The sequence below is a fragment of the Dipodomys merriami genome, unplaced genomic scaffold (genome assembly GCF_024711535.1).
Source record: "Dipodomys merriami isolate MVZ:Mamm:240054 unplaced genomic scaffold, mDipMer1.0.p SCAF_14, whole genome shotgun sequence".
NCBI lineage: Eukaryota > Metazoa > Chordata > Mammalia > Rodentia > Heteromyidae > Dipodomys > Dipodomys merriami.
This window is the reverse complement of record NW_027202715.1, coordinates 15997159-16013977: the sequence shown is the minus strand read 5'-3', so window position 1 is coordinate 16013977 and position 16819 is coordinate 15997159. Positions and strand designations below refer to the sequence as shown.

Below are 16819 nucleotides of genomic sequence, written 5' to 3'. Positions count from 1 at the left end.
GGCTTGAACTCTGGGCCTGGGCACTGTCCCTGAGCCTTTCAGCTCAAAGCAAGTGCTCTACCACTTGAGCCATAGCGCCACTTCTAGTTTTCTGGTAGTTAATTGGCGATAAGAGTCTCATGGACTTTCCTGCCTGGGTTGGCTTTGAACCATGATCCTCAGATCTCAGCCTCCTGAGTAGCTAGGATAACAGGCATGAACCACCAACACTCAAGTGAAAATGAGTTTTTCACCAAACAATCTAAACAAGAATATCTTTACAAGTAGGAATGTATCGATTCATCCAGTGTTTTGTTTTATTGGTCATGGGGCTTGAACTCAGGATTTGAGCACTGTCCCTGAGCTCTTCTGCTCAAGGCTAATGCTCTACCGCTTCGAGCCACAGCTTTACTTCTGGCTTTTGGTGGTTAATTGGAGCTATGAGTCTCATGGACTTTCCTGCCTGGGCTGGCTTTGAACAGTGGTCCTCAGATCTGTCCCTGTGAGGAGCTAGGATTACAGGTGTGAGCCACTGGTGCCCAGCCCTACATTGTTCTTATATTTGTAAAAAAAAAAAAAATTGTAAAGACACCAATGGGGAAGGCCAAAGGAGCTCAGAGGGGCTGGTCACTCTATCAAGGGAAAGGGACCCCAAGTTCATAGGGGTGACAACTTTACTGCCTCCCGGTCCCTGTGTCCATGGCTATACTTGGGGTACGCTGCATGTGGGGTAATGCAGGGGCACCAGCTCACAACCCTCCCCCGAGCTCTGCCTGCAATCTGCCAAATAGAGTGGTCCACCATTGGGGTCCCCCAGCCCCCAGCATTCAGCGGACCCCAGGCTCACCTGAGCATAACGATGAGCCCTCCTGCTCATGGAAAAGGAGTAGGAGCTGGGCAGGTGCAGGCTGACGGGTAGCACAGAGACATTGAAGTGGAGGATGACGACTCCCGAGCCGGGGCCCTGGAAGTCAGAGTCATTGACCAGCACAGCCAATTGCAGGACTCGGCTCTCTGAGATGGGGAGGGTCCGGTTGAGAACTAGCTCTGTGGGGGCAGGGCGGCAAGATGATAACCGAGTTCCTGTGGTCCACGATTGGCCCCTCCCCCAGGCCACAGCCCCGCACGCCTCCTCCAGACATAAAACCCCCCAGACACACACGTGCCTACGTTAACAGGTCTCACAGCCCACTGTAAGAATGAAGAATCTAAGCTGCATTCCAGTTATCTCTCAGCTGAGGCAGTCACTCTGTGTGTGTGTGTGTGTGTGTGTGTGTGTGTATTTACATAGAGGGTATGTTTGGTGTCATGATTTTTTTTTTTTTTTTTGGTCAATCATGGGATTGAACTCTGGGTCTGAGCGATGTCCTTCAGCTCTTCAGCTCAAGGCTAGCACTCTACCACTTGAGCCAAAGTGCCACTTCTGGTTTTCTGGTGGTTAAGTGGAGATAAGAGTCTCCCAGACTTTCCTTGCCTGGACTGGTTTTGAACCATGATCCTCAGATCTCAGCCTCCTGAGTAGCAAGAGCCACTGGTGCCCAGCTTCATGATTCTTGTAGAGCACACACTTCTAACCTCGAGGCCATAAGAGCTGAAAAATTATTTGATGCAAGACAGAACCGACATGTATGCTTTCTTATTTGTGTCAGTACTGGGGTTTAAACTGGGGGCCTAGGCACTCTCCCTTACCTGTGTGCTCAAGACTCGCACTCTACCACTTGGCAGCTACACAGGTCCCCATCCCAGGAGTGTGTGTGTGTGCGCGTGCGCACATGTGCATATGTACCTGGGTGTGGGTGTGTGCATGTGTGTGAGGGTGTGTAGCATGTAAAGGCTTTGGGTAAGCACACAGGAAACCCTAAGAAGATACCACAAGTTTCTTACTATAGTCATGTAGGGTTGCCCTCACAAAGCTGTTGTTGGTTTGGGCCAAGGTTTCATTGGGTGAGTGCTCCACACGGAAGGTCTGCTGGGCCCAGGGGTCCCCGGTGAGCAGAAGGCTTGTGTACCGCCTCACCAGCTCCCCGGATGCCGGCACCACATCGGCGTCGAACACGCGCAGAGTTGCTAGCACAGTGCCCTGTGGGACAAAAGGATGCAGGTCAGGGCAGACACGTGGGTGGGGGTGGAGAGGTGCAACGTGACCTCAAGGCTGGTGCTCTACCATTTGAGCTCAACAGCTCTACTTTTGTTTTATTTTTGGTCAGTCATGGGGCTTGAACTCTGGGCCTGGGCGCTGTCCCTCAGCTCTTCTATTCAAGGCAAATGTCTTGCCACTTGAGCCACAGCACCACTTCCTGTTTTCTGGTGGTTTATTGGAGATCAGAGTCTCACGGAATTTCCTGCCCAGGCTGGCTTTGAACTGCGATTCTCAGATCTCAGCCTCCTAAGTAGCCAGGATTTACAGGTGTGAGCCACCAGCATCCAGCCAAAAAGAACTTTTGAGGAAAGTCAAAAGAGACCTTGCTCCCTGATGGCTCCCCACACCGATTCTCATTTCCCTCAGATGTGATTTCCTCCAGCCCCCACCCTCCAACCTCTAGCAAATCTGCATCTAGGACACCCAGAGAAGCAGGCTGTTCCCACTGCTCCCCATTCCCTTGGTGCCCACCGGCAAGGGAGCCTGCAGTATGGCCTGACGGCCAGCAGGTGGCGGTTGTACCCCATCTGCACAGATACCTTGTTCTTTGGGTCTCTCTCCAAGCCCCCCTTCTCTTTGTGAGCCCCAAAGGCCTTCCAGTGAAAGCCTGGCTGTCTGCAGAAATGGGATGCCCTCCTGGTAGATGACACTTCAGCTAAGTGTCCTGCTTCACAGGCCTGCAACAGCACAGGTGAGCAAAGGTTCTATGCCCTGCCACAATCGCTGAGGCCACAGGCTGGGCACCGAGGGCTGCTGGCTACTGGCAGGTGGATGCCTGACCAACTACACAATGCAAATGAATCTATCAGTGCCCAGCCACAGGCTCGAACAGACCAAGGAGTAAAGCACAGGCAGAGCCGTGCATGCTGGTAGTCACACCTATAATCTCTGCTACTCGGGAGGCTGAGATCTGGGGATCTCAATTCAAAGCCAACCTGGGCAGAAAAGTCCATGAGACTCTTATCTCCAATGAGCTGGATGTGGAGTTGTGGCTTGTGTGGTAGAGCACAAGCCATGAGTGGAGAAGCTCCAGGAGAGCACTCATGCCCTGAGTTCGAGTCTTGGGACCAACAGACACATACACAGACAAGACAGACAAGACAAGCAAGCACCTCTTTCCGCTTGAACTCAACCACGGCACTGGCAGCATCCACACCCGCAGGGAAGGTGGGTGGTGAGTCATCCTCATCGTAAACCGTCACAGGGAAGGGTGCCATGACCTTCTCCTCACGAGACCCCGTGTGCACCATGCACTCGGCCACCAGCTCATACTTCTCCTGCTGCTCTCGGTCTAGGCTCCAGCGGGTGCTCACCTCCATGCTGTCCGGCGTGCACTGGAAGGGCAGGTTCTCACCTGCCATGGAGCAGAGGGGACCCCGCATGTGACATGGAGACAAGCTAAGCTGCCTTCCTCATGGGGGCCCCATCCTCGCTTCCATGGGAAAGGGAAGAAGGGACTCGCCAAGCTAGGTTTTGTTGTTGTTTTTTTCTCAGGCATGGGACTTGAACTGAGGGCCTGGGTGCTGTCTCTGAGCTCTTTTTGTTCAAGGCTAGTGCTCTACCACGTAAGCCACAGCTCCACTTCTGGTTTTCTGATAGTTTGTTGGAGATAAGAGTCTCACAGACTTTCCTTCCCATGCTGACTTTGAATCACCATCCTCAGATCTCAGCCTCCTGAGTAGCTAGGATTATACAAAGGTATGAGCACTAGTACTGTGCTCCAAGCCAGATTTGCAGCTTATTTACCTCTTGCTTTTTTGTGGCTGTAGCTCCTACTCATGACCAGGAGGCAGCCAGAAGACCCGAGTCCATCTTCTTCCCCTCTGACATTTCCCCTCTCCATTTCCACCCTCCATCCTCCATGGGGAGGTGAGGGGGGTTGTGCACAATAGTGACTCAGTTCAGCTAAGGCTGCAGGGCACAGAGAGTCTACAACTGCGGACACTGGTTAGCTATAATAATAATAATAACAATAGCAACAACAACAATAGTAATAACAATAGCAGCAAAATTTTAAATTACAGCAATAAGATTTGCTCATTTTAGAAACGTGACAAAGGCATGGTTCAGCCAAGTGCTGTGGCTTATGCCTATAATCCTAGCTACCTTAGTAGGCTGAGATAGGAGGATCACAGTTCAAAGCCAGAGCAGACAGGAAAAGTTTTTGAGACTTTGATCTCCAATTAAGTACCAGAAAAGCTGTGGCTCATGTGGTAGAGCACCAGCCTTGAGCAAAAATAAAAGCAAATGGATAAACTCAGGTCCTGAGTTCAAGTCCCAGTACTGGCACGCAAAAACAATGATTTAAAACAGAAGTTTGGTTAGCTGAGGGGCAGCCCCCCATGCATGCCTTGCCTGGATGCCGGCTCAGCGCCATGCACCCGGCCCTGGGGGAGGAGAGCGCCATGGTGGCCGCTGTTCGGCATTAGATCATGAATGCATCATCACGTGTGTGCTAGCTGTCCTGCAGCCTTAAGGACTTCACTGAGTCCCGGGTTCTAGGCTGGCCACTGGTCAGAGTGCCTGGAGCTTCCTGCCCCTTGTGCCTCTAGTCGCACCTCAGCCCACTCATGGCTTTCTGGAAGCTTCTGCCTATATCCCTGTTTTCAGTGTATATTTCTGATCCCAGACCTACCTGGTAGAGTTCACTGCTGTCTAGTCACACAGGGCCCTACATTAGTACCCTCCAAGGGGCTACATATGCCCACCTGGACCCAATTCACCTTGGTTTAGTGCCACCTGCCCTAACCATTCAAGCAAAGACAGCAGTCTCCACCACTCCCCAGAATCCCATCCTCCTGGATTTTTCGTCCCACTTCACTCCTTCTAGAAGCTACTTGATTTCCTTGACACATTAGTGAGCTCCATTCCCCAAAAGAATGGAAGTCAAGGCAGGTTAGGTACCAGCCTGTCTGTTCACATTTGCATTCTTAGTTCCTGGAACCATACTTGGCCCGTGACAGTCCCCCAGAGAGACGTGTGGTATATTACACAGTAGTGAAAAATAAAGCAGATGGCTCCCACTTAAAGGCTGGTTCACAGTGCTGTGCTGGGCACACAGCAGGTAGACAAAGGCCAACACTCACCTTCCAGAAGCCTGTAAGCCACACTGATGTTGGGGCAGAGGAACTGGACAGGCAGCAGGCGGAACTGGTGGAAAGTTCCAGAAGGCCTGTTCTCCCGGATGCGGAAGGAGAGGCCTGTCTCTGGGAAGCAGAGCTCCCGGGCTGTGAGGGAACTACAAGGCGGGAAGGAGGCATTGATGAAGGAGAAGTACACGCGGGCACAGGTGGGCCACTGGCACTCACTCTCCCGCATGGGCAGGGATGACAGAAAGATCTGGAGGAAGACTGTGAGCAGAGGGAAGCCGCCATCTGCAGAGGAGGAGGAGAGAGAACAAGGCAGACCCCTGGGGGTGGCAGCCACACCTGCCAGGGCCTGAGGAGGCGGAGTGACACTCCGGGGGTTACTCTGATCTTTCCAGCTCACCCTGCTCCCTCTGCATACCTCTCATCAGCCAGGAGAACTCAAATGTCCCCCCCCCCCCCCCATCAGTGAGGAGCTTGATCAGTACGCCCAGAGAGTCCCTCTTCCATCCTGCGGGTGGCCGGCTTTTCCGATGGGTTCACAGCCTGCTCTGTGCCCACCCAGCAGCTCTCCCAGATGAACTGGACATGGACTGCCTTCCCTAAGCATCTAAGGGAAGGATTGTTTAGCAAGTTCTACCTCAGGAGTAAAACACTGTTTTACTTCAGAAAGGGCCTGGCCTGGGGCTCTCCCTGGCCCCTCAGGGCCTCCTGGCTTCTTGCTCATTGGCCTACTGCTGCGCATGGTGATCTTTGCTACCATTACGAAGTTTTCTGGTTTTTGAGTGTTTTGTTTTGTTTGTCCTGGGGCTTGAACTCAGGGCCCAGATGCTGTCCCAAGCCTTTTTTCCTCAAGACTAATACTCTACCAACTTGAGCCACAGCTCCACTTGCAGCCTTTTTTTTTTTTTTTGCTGATTAATTGGAGAATAGTTTCACAAGCTTTCCTGCCTGGGCTGACTTCAAACCATGCTCTCAGCCCCCTGAGTAGCTGGGATTACAGGTGTAAGCCACAGGTGTCTGGCTTCACCATTAGTCATTTTTTTTTCTTCTCCAAGCTTTCCCTGTTCAAATCACTGCATAGCTTCTTTCTTTAAAAAAAAAATGAATTTTAGGGCTGGGAAGGTGGCTCAGTGGTAGAGCACTTGCCTTGCATGCTCGAGGCCCTGGGTTTGATTCTTCAGCACCACATAAGAAAAAAACCGGAAGTGGCACTGTGGCTCAAGTGGTAGAGTGCTAGCCTTGAGCTGAAGAGCTGAGGGACAGTGCCCAGGCCCAGAGTTCAGGCCCCACGACCGGACCCCCCCCAAAAAAAGAATTTTATTGTTATTATAAAGGGGATATACAGAGAGTTTCCATAAGTCAGGTAAAGAGTACATTTCCTTTTGGACAATGTTACTCTTTCCCTCACTCTCTCCCAGTTTTTCTCCCTCCCATCCCCGCCCACAAGTTTTTTTTTTTGGGGGGGGGGGTCCTGTCGTGGGGCCTGAACTCTGGGCCTGGGCGCTGTCCCTCAGCTCTTCAGCTCAAGGCTAGCGCTCTACCTCTTGAGCCACAACACCACTTCTGGCTTTTTCTTTTTGCTTATGTGGTGCTGAGGAATCGAACCCAGGGCCTCATGCATGCAAGACAAGCGCTCTACCACTGAGCCACCTTCCAGCCCCCCCCCCCCCCCCCACAAGTTTTACAGTTCATTTTTCCACATAGTATCTAGAGAGCACCACTGCTAGGTTTGTTCACCCTTTGTCCCTCCATTTCTTAGAAAGAAAGAGCCAAAAGGGATGCCTTTGGGCTCCCAAGGGAAAGCAGGCCTACAGCAAATTCTACCCTGTCTTCCCTCCTCCTACTCAGGGACCTGATTCCTCAGTTCCCCAGTGGGGACCCAGGAGAAAGACAGTGGTAACTAAGGCATGATGGAAGCAAGACTCAGAGGAGCTAACATCGCTTAAACTGCATTGCCTGGGAGCCACCCTGGGGCCCCTCTGCACCTCAGAACCCTGGATGTACCTGACAGGCACACACGGTAGTCATGCCCCACTCTGGGCTATATGGGACACGTGCCTGCTTCCTGCCCATGCGCAGGGGCTGAGCGCCAGGGGACGCTGTGTCAAGGACAGGGCGAGCTCAGCTTTGACTCTGCCTCTAATCCCAGCCACATGCAGCTGGCTCTTTCTTCTGCTCCACTCCCTTGTTGCAGATCTCCACCAGGCCTGGGTGCTCACCCTTCTCTCTCAATCTGATCACTTCACAACAGACCACCCAAGCTATTACATCTCTAACTCACAACAGCTCCAGCTGGCTCCAGAGCTGCCAGCACCCCCAAAGTCCTGGCTCCCTTCCTCAGGCTGGACACAGAGGTAACCAGATGGCCTCTGACTCTGGTGCCTGCCAGGCCTCGAGGCCACAGGTGGGGGCTGGTGTGGGGGCAGGGGGCAGATGGTGGCCGTGGCCAGCCGCTTACTTCGAATGCTGAGTTTCTCCCAGGTGCTGTGGTCCAGGCTCTGGTTGAGATACAGAAGGCCCGTGTCCTCCTGGATCCGAATCCAGTCATTCTCATGCAGCCGTGTGCGGTAGGCCCCGTAGAGATGCTGGCCCAGGTGGTAGCTGGGCACCTCATCTGGCGTGTCTCGAAGGGCTTGGACGTAGAGCAGGGGTGTGCCGGCCGGCTGGTCCAGGTACAGCCTTTCCCAGTAAGCATCTCTGGAGAAGTAGAGGCCTAAAGGGGCTGTGGAGGCAGACCAAATCACCATTAAAATCCCAAGCTGGGTGTTGAGGACCCATGCCTGATATCCTTGCTACTCAGGAGGCTGAGATCTAAGGACTGAAATTTGAGGCCAGCCCAGGCAGGACAATCTGTGAGACTCTTATCTCTAATAAACCACCAGAAAACTAGAAGTGGTACTATGGCTCAAAGTGGTAGAGCACAGCCTTGAGAAGAATTGCTCGGGGACAGTGTCCAGGCCCTGAGTTCAAGCCCCATGACAGACCAAAAATAAAAAGGGTCTCACAGACTTTCCTGCCTGAGCTGGCTTTGAACTGCAATCCTCAGATCTCGGCTTCCTTAGTAGCTAGGATTGAAGCCACTGGTGCTCAGCTAATTAAAAAAGGAGGGGGGGGCTGTGTGTGTGTGTGTGTGTGTGTGTGTGTGTGTGTGTGTGTGTGTGTGAATAGTTAAAAGTGATTAAAAACTGCCAGGTTAACCTCTGAGGCCTGGCCTAATTCCCTTTTGTTCAGTGGGCTCCCAGGGACTCTGCTTTCCTCACAGCTGCTCTGCCGGTGTCTGGCAGGAGCTGTGTGTGTGCTGCAGGTGTGTAGGGGCGGGGCAGGGGGGGGGAGGTATGTGTGGAAAATAAGCAGGTGTCTATTTGATGAAGGTGAAGCAAGCAAGAAGATATTTTGGGTCCAAATGTGAGGTGTCTCTCCAGGGAAACTGCACAGACAGCTCAACAGGGAAGCCATCCTGGAAGGAAGGGCCAACCATGCAGAGGAGAGTACAGACTGATGGGCAAAAGGTAGCCTGGGCAGAGTCCAACAATGGGGGAATGACATCCATGGAAAGCCCCTTCCTCTGTGGAAGGATCTAGAAGCATCTGGAAATGTCAGTAGGGGGTTTGAGGATGGAGGGGTGGAGCCAGGACCTCTGATTTAGAACCACCCAGAATATCACACTGGGACAGACAGCTACAGAGATCCCTGGGGGGGGGGGCAATGGGGAGGGAAGGCTGGGCCAGGCCAGTCCCCCGTTAGGCCCACCCATGGGCCCTGGCAGGAGCTGCCCACCCTGGAGTGGCACTTGACCACGCCATCTTTGGACTGGGCACCTCCAGGGCTGCACCAGTCCCTGAGGGCCTTGGGACCGGTCCCTGGCTGCTCCCTGGCACAGGCAGCTGATGACATCGGGCTACTGGACATGAGGTATCTCCTCCTTGCCCAACTGGGCCTTTTTTCCCAGGAGACACCCTAACATAGTCCCTCCCCATATTGAGATACAAAGAGGGCCTTTGTGAGGTGACTTGAGATCACCTTGGGGGGGGGGGAGGGACACTGCTACTACCATGGGTCCTGACGGCTGTGTCCCTTTCATGATGCATGGCTGCAGAGTAGCCACAGACCCGCCTGGGCCACACATCTGACACCAGCATTAGCCTTGGGGTCACTCTGCTTAGTATCTACTTTGAGTCAGGGGCCCCATGTGTCATCCTCCTTGAGGTATAAGGCTAGGTTAAGGGCTCTCTGTCCCATGGAGAAGTGGTGGCCTCTGAGACAGCCAGGTAGGGATGCCAGGCCAAGTACCATGCCAGGTCCCTGGCCAACCTCTTCCTCACTGCACATGGGGTCATTCAGGGTCACATGGGGTCACATGGGATCACTGTCTTCACGGTGAACCCATGAGAGGTGACAGTCACAGGCGTGTCCCTAGGGGAGTCTGCTTCTGTAAATGACAGCTCTGCCATAGTTCTATCACCTGAGGCCTTGCACTCTGACCCAGGTCCTCTCAGATGGAATCAGCTGCCCTTGGCTGGGGGGCCATGGTGACAGTACCTGTGCAGAGGATGCCCAGCTCGGACATGGGAACTATTCCAGCCTGGAAACCTGGTGGCACAAGCCTGTCAGTCTAGAGACTGAGGAGGCTGAGATCTGATGATCCAAGTTCGAAGCTAGCCCAGGCAGAAAATTCCTTGAGACACTTATCTCCAATTAATCACCCAAAAGCTGGGAGTGGAGCTGTGGCTCAAGGGGTAGAGCACTAGCCTTGAACAAAAGAAGCTCAGGGACAATGCCCAGGCCCTGAGTTCAAGCCCCAGGACAGGCACAAAAGCAAAAATCAAAGAACTAAAAAACAAAAGGCAAAACCCCAAGTCTCCTTTCAGTGGTGTAGGCTTGTCTTCTGGGGTGGGGTAGGAGAGGCCACAACACAAAGACCCCATGTGAAGAGTGAGTCCCCCTGGCCCCCCACAGCCAGGCCCTTATAGGATTACATGGGCCCCAGAAGGAATTTATGGGCCAAGAATAATTGTGAACCCAGAGTCTTAAATGCACTTAAAATACGTCCCAGGTGGTCCCCACGGCCCGCACTGTCGCTGGGAAACTCCTCCTTCATGTCCCAGACACTTCTAGTTAAAAACATATGCTCCAAGGGGGGCGGGGGCTTGAGAGGTGGGCAGAGCGCCGTGCTACCACTGACTTGAAATTCAGCATTTCAGAAACACAGGGTTGCACAAATGATGTAGCCAGTGGCACATTTGAAAATGCCATTGGGTGAGAAAGAGATGGCAAGGGGCAGGTGAAGGGAGAGTCCCAGGGTCCCGACTGGCCACTCACCCCTCACAGTGGCCACTCTTGTGCTTGGAAGGGCCACCTATGTGTGACAGCCAACCCCACCTCCTTGACCAGATCAGCAGCAGGATTCAAAGAGCCAAGCTGGTAGCTCATGGCTGTAATCTTAGCTACTCAAGAAGCTGGTATCTGAGGATGGAGGTTTGAGGCCAGCCTGGGCTGCAATGTCTGAGACTCCCTCTCTCCCCCCCACCCGCCCCCCGTGGGTCATGGCGCTTTAACTCTGGGCCTGGGCTCTGTCTCTCAGCTCTTCAGCTCAGTGCTAGCACTCTTACCACTTGAGCCACAGCGCCACTTCTGGTTTTCTGGTGGTTTATTGGAGACCAGTCGCATGGACTTTCCTGCCTGGCTTTGAATTGTGATCCTCAGACTCAGCCTCCTGAGTAGCTAGGATTATAGGCATGAGCCAGTGAGCCAATGGCACCCAGCTCTGAGACTCTTGTCTCCAGTTAACCATCCAAATAAAGCCAGAAGTGGGGCTGTGGTTCAAGTGATAGAGCACTAGCCTTGAGCAGAAAGGCTCAGGGACAGTACCTAGGCCCTGAGTTCAAACCCCAGGACTGGCACAACAAAACAAGCCTTTCATACCCCAGGCCTGGCTGCTAAGTGCTGACAGAATTCTGTTCATGCCTCAGCTAAACCAGAAGGATCGCTAAGTACTACCTACCGAATGTGCCCTGTGGGCCTGCTAACTGCCTCGGTATGGGCAGGCACACCAACCCTGTATGTGCATAGCACAATGCCCCAAACCTGTTATTAAATGGAAACATCCCAGGATCCTTCACGACTGTCTATGACACTTGTGTGTAGGTATGCACGCACACACACCTAACTGGGTATGCAAGAGATAGCGGGTCAAGACCCTGGTTTGCTCCTACCATGGTCCTCACCCCAGGATGTGTGTGCTTTCCCAGATTCTTTTGGTGCCAGTCCTGAGGCTGGAACTCAGGTCCTTATTAAGCTATTGCTTGGCTTTTTTTCCACCTAAAGCTGGTGCTATACCATTTGAGCCACACTTCCTTTCCAGCTTTCTGCTGGTTAACTAGAGATATGAGTCTCACAGACTTCATTCCAGGGGCTGGCTTTGAATTGTGATCCTCAAATCTCAGCTGCCTGAGTAGCTGGGATTACAGGCATGAGCCATGAAACTCAGCTCTGCATATCCATTTTCTCACACAAACAACTACATCCCTCACCTCAGGCTCACACTGGCCATTACATACCAGTGCACATCTGCTCACATTCATGACTTCTTGCATACTCAATAAAGATACATTAAGCATGGTTCTAACCCTGTGATTCTCCAGCCTTCCTTGAGCTACCAGGCCTAGGGGCTCTGTCCACATGGCTCATGTGGGGTCCTCTGACCTCTCCCAAGCAATCTGGAATAGACTCTTCCAGGTCCTGCCCTCAATTCCTGTCAGCCACTGGTCACCCTTAACCACTGTGAGGTCAAACACAGAACATGAACACCTGGCACAGAAACCTAAACTGACCTGGACAAGTCAAAAATGTCTTCAAGCTGGGTGCCAGTGGCTTATGCCTGTAATCCTAGCTACTCAGGAGGCTGTGATCTGCAGATCTCAGTTCAAAGCCAAACAGGGCAGGAAAGTCTGTGAGACTCTATCTCCAATTAACTACCAAAAAATCAGAAGTGGTAGAGTGTTAGCCTTGAGCAAAACAAGCTCAGGGACAGTGCTCAGGCCCTGAGTTCAAGCCCAACAACCACCTCCAACAAAAAAAGTGCCCAGGACAATTGGATTTTTTTCCTCCCAAGAGAGGGGAAAAAAGGACATAAGAAAAGTGTACTCAAGAACTCTGTAGAGTTAGAAACCATCCCGAGCATGCAGACAGGTAGGTGTGCCTGTAGTATCGCTCATGGGGCCAGCCCCACTTCTCCCTTGATGAGTGGCAGATGATGGAGATGACAGTTTTATTATGACCTGGCAGGAAATCCTTAGCAGATGATTCTGTGTGTGTGTGTGTGTGTGTGTGTGAGAGAGAGAGAGAGAGAGACAGAGACAGAGACAGAGACAGAGACAGAGAGACAGAGAGACAGAGAGACAGAGAAAGACAGAGGAGATAGAGACAGAGAGACAGAGAGAGAGACAGAGACAGAGACAGAGACAGAGACAGAGAGAGACAGAGACAGAGAGAGACAGAGAGAGAGACAGAGAGAGACAGAGAGAGGGAGACAGGGAGACAGAGAGACAGAGAGACAGAGAGAGACAGAGAGAGACAGACAGACAGAATGTGTGTACTGGGGCTTCTTGGTAGGTTTGAAATTATTTTCATTCAAGACTGGCATTCTGCTACTGAAATTATGGCTTCTCTTCCAGCTTTTTTGCTGGTTAATTGCAGATAAGAGTCTCAAGGACTTTCCTGTTCAGGCTAGCTTTGAATCTGGATCCTCAGCTCTCAACCTCCTGAGTAAGCTAGGATTCCAGGCCTGCGCTTGTCTTCACTCTTGATAAAGCCAGCAGCCTGCACTGAGTTAACAGGTCCCAGGCTGGGAGCAAAACCACTCACTTGTAGCTCAGGAAAAGATTTAGCAACAATGAACAGTGTGGCCAATTGTGACCTGCCTCTCCCTCCCTCCTCCCCCAGCCTTCCCCATGCTCATCTAGCCCAGGCTTCTTTTGCACCAGATTGTAATCCAATTTTACTTGAGGAAAATAACGAACAAAACCCAACAGCAACAAAAACAAAAACCAAGAAGGCAGGGATCAAGGTAAGGCTCTATTATAAATCACAAATTTAGAGTAAAGATTTCAGATTTTAAATAAATAAATAAATAAATAAATACACACACACACACACGCACACACACACACACACACACACACACACACACACACACACACACACACACACCCATGTTATATTGTGAGAAAAGAGATGCAATAAGAACATGACCACAGTAAATATTTCTGTTTTGTTTTGGGGGCTTGAACTCAGGGCCTGAGTGTTGTCTCTATGCTTTTGTGCTCAAGGCTAGCACTCTACCACTTGAGCCACTGCTCCACTTTCGGCTGTTTTTAGTGATTAACTGGAAATAAGAGTATCCTAAACTTTCCTACCTAGGCTGGCTTCTAACCATGATCCTCATACCTCAGCCTCCTAAGTAGCTAGGATTCCAGCCCCCAGCCCCAACCACAGTAAATATTTTTTTCATATTTTTTATATTTTTAAATCTTATTGTAAAGATGCTGTGCAGAGGGGTTACAGTTACATGAGTAAGGGAATGAGTGCATTTCTTGTGGAGCATAGTTACCCCCTCCTTTGTTGTTCTCCCTCTATCCCTTCCCTCCCTCTCCCCCTCCCTTCTCCCCCCACCAGTCCCCAGAGTTGTAAAGTTCATTTCCAATACAGTGTCTTGTGAGTACCATTGTTTCAATGGAACATCCTAGGTCCTTGTTTCAGTGTTTATTATTCTCCTTCCCCTTCCCCAAATTAGAAAAATGTATATATACAAGACCAAAATCAATTACAGTAACAACAGGAAATATGCTATAAGGGGCAGAACTTACAAAAGAAACAAACGTGGTAGAGCGCTAGCCTTGAGGTGAAGAGCTGAGGGACAGCGCCCAGGCCCAGAGTTCAGGCCCCACTACCAGACCCCCCCAAAATAAAAGAAAAATCACATAGTACATTAAAAACAATAACAACAAAGAAAGACCTCTTGTGTTCATATACAGCAAATATTTCTAAGTGTACATCCACATACTATACAACTACTATGACCATCTACCCTAAAGATACCCCTACAACCTGTAAAGTTGGAACTCTACCCCCAGTAAATGTCAGCTTTAGCTGGGTCTGGTGATCATGCCTGCAATCCTAACTACATGAGCACTGCTCTACCACATTATTTTAAGGACCTCACACTGATCAAACCACTAAATGAACACAGCCCCCAGCAGTAGAGACAGCAAGATTCTAGTCTCACTGAGCGGTAAACCAAGGCAGAGAAAGGCTACAGTACCTTGTCCCAGGCCAAATACAGTGAGCTAGGATTTAGAGCAGAGTCTAACCTGCCTCCTTTGCTCTGCCATCACCACACAGAGAAGCCAGGACACTGAGATCTGGGATCCAGAAGATGGCTGCCCTGTCTAGAGGCATCAAGGCTGAAGCCCATGGCACCTTGGTCCTGTTATATTGGGGGTCCCGTGCAGCAGGCTGAGACCTGAGAGAGTGAGCTCCAGAGCCAAGGGGGACTGGTGACCCCACATGCAGCCATCAGCAGGCTGCGTGGGTGGCCACTCCTTTCCCCGCAAGGCCTTCATCCCCCGGGGAAGAAATTAATTGTAACCTAATTGGCAGTTGCCTTGCCTGGAAACCGGAAGGAAGCGTGGCCAGGCTGGTAATTAAGCTGGCAGCATCTGGCAATCACAGTTGGGTGAGCGTACCCATTATCTCTGGAGGCTACTGAAGCTGGGGCTTGGCAGAGGTGGGGTACAGTTGGTGGCCTCAAGGCCAAACCTGGGAACCCTCAGAGCAGGAGGCCGGGTTTGTGTGCATATAGGACACAAATCTGAGTGCTAACTCCCCCAATGCCCAGTTACTCCCCAAACTTAGATGTGTCCTCCCTTATCCCCTGACCCTGCCTTGGAGGGCTACATGGTGACATGGTGTCAGGAGGGCAGGCCCTGACCATGCTCTATCATGAGTGAGAGAGATCAACTCTGCGACTCAGTTTCCCAGTTTCATAATGGAAGGTGATATCTGTTCCATGGAAGGTCAGATGTGAAGACAACTCCAGTGTGTGTATGTGTGTGTGTGTGTGTGTGTGTGTGTGTGTGTGAGAGAGAGAGAGAGAGAGAGAGAGAGAGAGAGAGAGAGAGAGAGAGAGAGAGAGAAGGAGGAGAGAGAGAGAGAATATTCTGAGATCTAAAACTCAGGGTCTAGGCTCTGTCCCTGAGCTTATTTTGCTAAAAAAAACAAGACAAAAACAAAAACCAAGCCAAGCAAAAGCATGAGATCCTGAGTTCAAGGCCCAGTACCAGCATATGCACACCAAAAATATGTATCTCTGCATGCCCCTTCAGCCTGCCTGGCACAGCTGGGCCTGGCAGTGACCTGGGACAGCTCTTCAGATGAGGGCAGGCAGCTGGGAAGTCAGATTCGCACGGCAAAGAGAATGACAGCCCGGGCCTCCTCGAGCTGAAGGAGACCTTTTCCAGAGGTGGGGAGGGGGGTGGAGGGAAGACAAGGAAGGGGGATGGGAAGAGAAAAGGGAAGGGAGAAGGCGAGGAGAGGGAAAGGGGGAGAAAAAGAAGAGAGGGAGAAAAGGGGGAGGAGGAAGGAGAGGAAAAGGATGAGGAAAAAAAGGGAGAGAGAGAAGGAGAGGTAAAGGGGAGGAGGGAGGGGGAGGGGGAATGGAGAAGGGGAGAAGAAAAGGGAGCAATGGTAAGAGGGAGGGGAGGAGAAGGGAGAGGGGACGGGGGAGGAGCTGTTAGTTTTCCAGAGAACAAGTTCTGGTCCCACACACACCTGGGTCCAGGTGAGCCAGTCTATGGAGCCAGAGACGATGAGGCCCAAGTGCACCCACCCCACCCCCGGCCTTCACCAACAGGGAGAAAGCCTGGAGCCTGAACCCACAGGTACAATTCCTACCAGACAGGAGGGAAGAATGACCAAGCTGTGTCCTTGGAGCTGACCTTGCTAGTGTGACCTTTGGGTTTGGGCTTCTCTAGGTCTGCTGCCCCAGCTGCAGAAGGGAGCAAGGCTTCTTTCCTGGGCTTGTCCTGGGGCCAACCTGGGAACAACCCCTCCAACAGTCAGATCCACTGGCTCTCAGAGCCCTCTCCATGGTACCAGCCTCCAGAGTGGGGCCGAGGAGGCAGGCACAGGGCCTCAGTCAGGACACCACAGCAGCAGTTAGTGTAATCAACTGAGACAAGATCTGCCTATTTTTTATCCTCTAGACTGAGGGTGATGAGGGGCAGCCCTATTCAAGGCTGCTCCGTATGTGTACGTTGGTAGGGTGGTGGAGACTCTGTTTCCACATAAGGATGTCATGTCTGGTTAAATATGGCAAAAGGAATGGGAAATACTGTGTGTGTGTGTGTGTGTGTGTGTGTGTGTGTGTGTGTGTGTGTGTGTGTGTGTGTGTGTGTGTGTGTGTGTGTGTGTGTGTGTGTGTGTGTGTGTGTGTGTGTGTGTGTGTGTGTGTGTGTGTGTGTGTGTGTGTGTGTGTGTGTGTGCAGGTCCTGGAATTTGAACTCAGGGCCCGGGTGCTGTCCCTGAGCTTTTAGACTCAAGGTTGGCCCTTTAT

General features: G+C 51.7%; 1 protein-coding gene across 1 annotated transcript in view; it reads right to left on the bottom strand.

Moving 5' to 3' along the window:
• The window catches only part of Ret (ret proto-oncogene), a 55090-nt gene that overhangs the window by 28401 nt on the left and 9870 nt on the right, over nt 1-16819 (bottom strand). Inside the window, exons 2-6 of the mRNA XM_070020830.1 lie at nt 7667-7930; nt 5206-5493; nt 3232-3473; nt 1864-2059; nt 827-1026 (exon numbers count right to left, since the gene is read on the bottom strand). Coding sequence (XP_069876931.1) covers nt 827-1026; nt 1864-2059; nt 3232-3473; nt 5206-5493; nt 7667-7930 — 1190 coding nt within the window. The remainder of the gene's footprint in view (nt 1-826; nt 1027-1863; nt 2060-3231; nt 3474-5205; nt 5494-7666; nt 7931-16819) is intronic.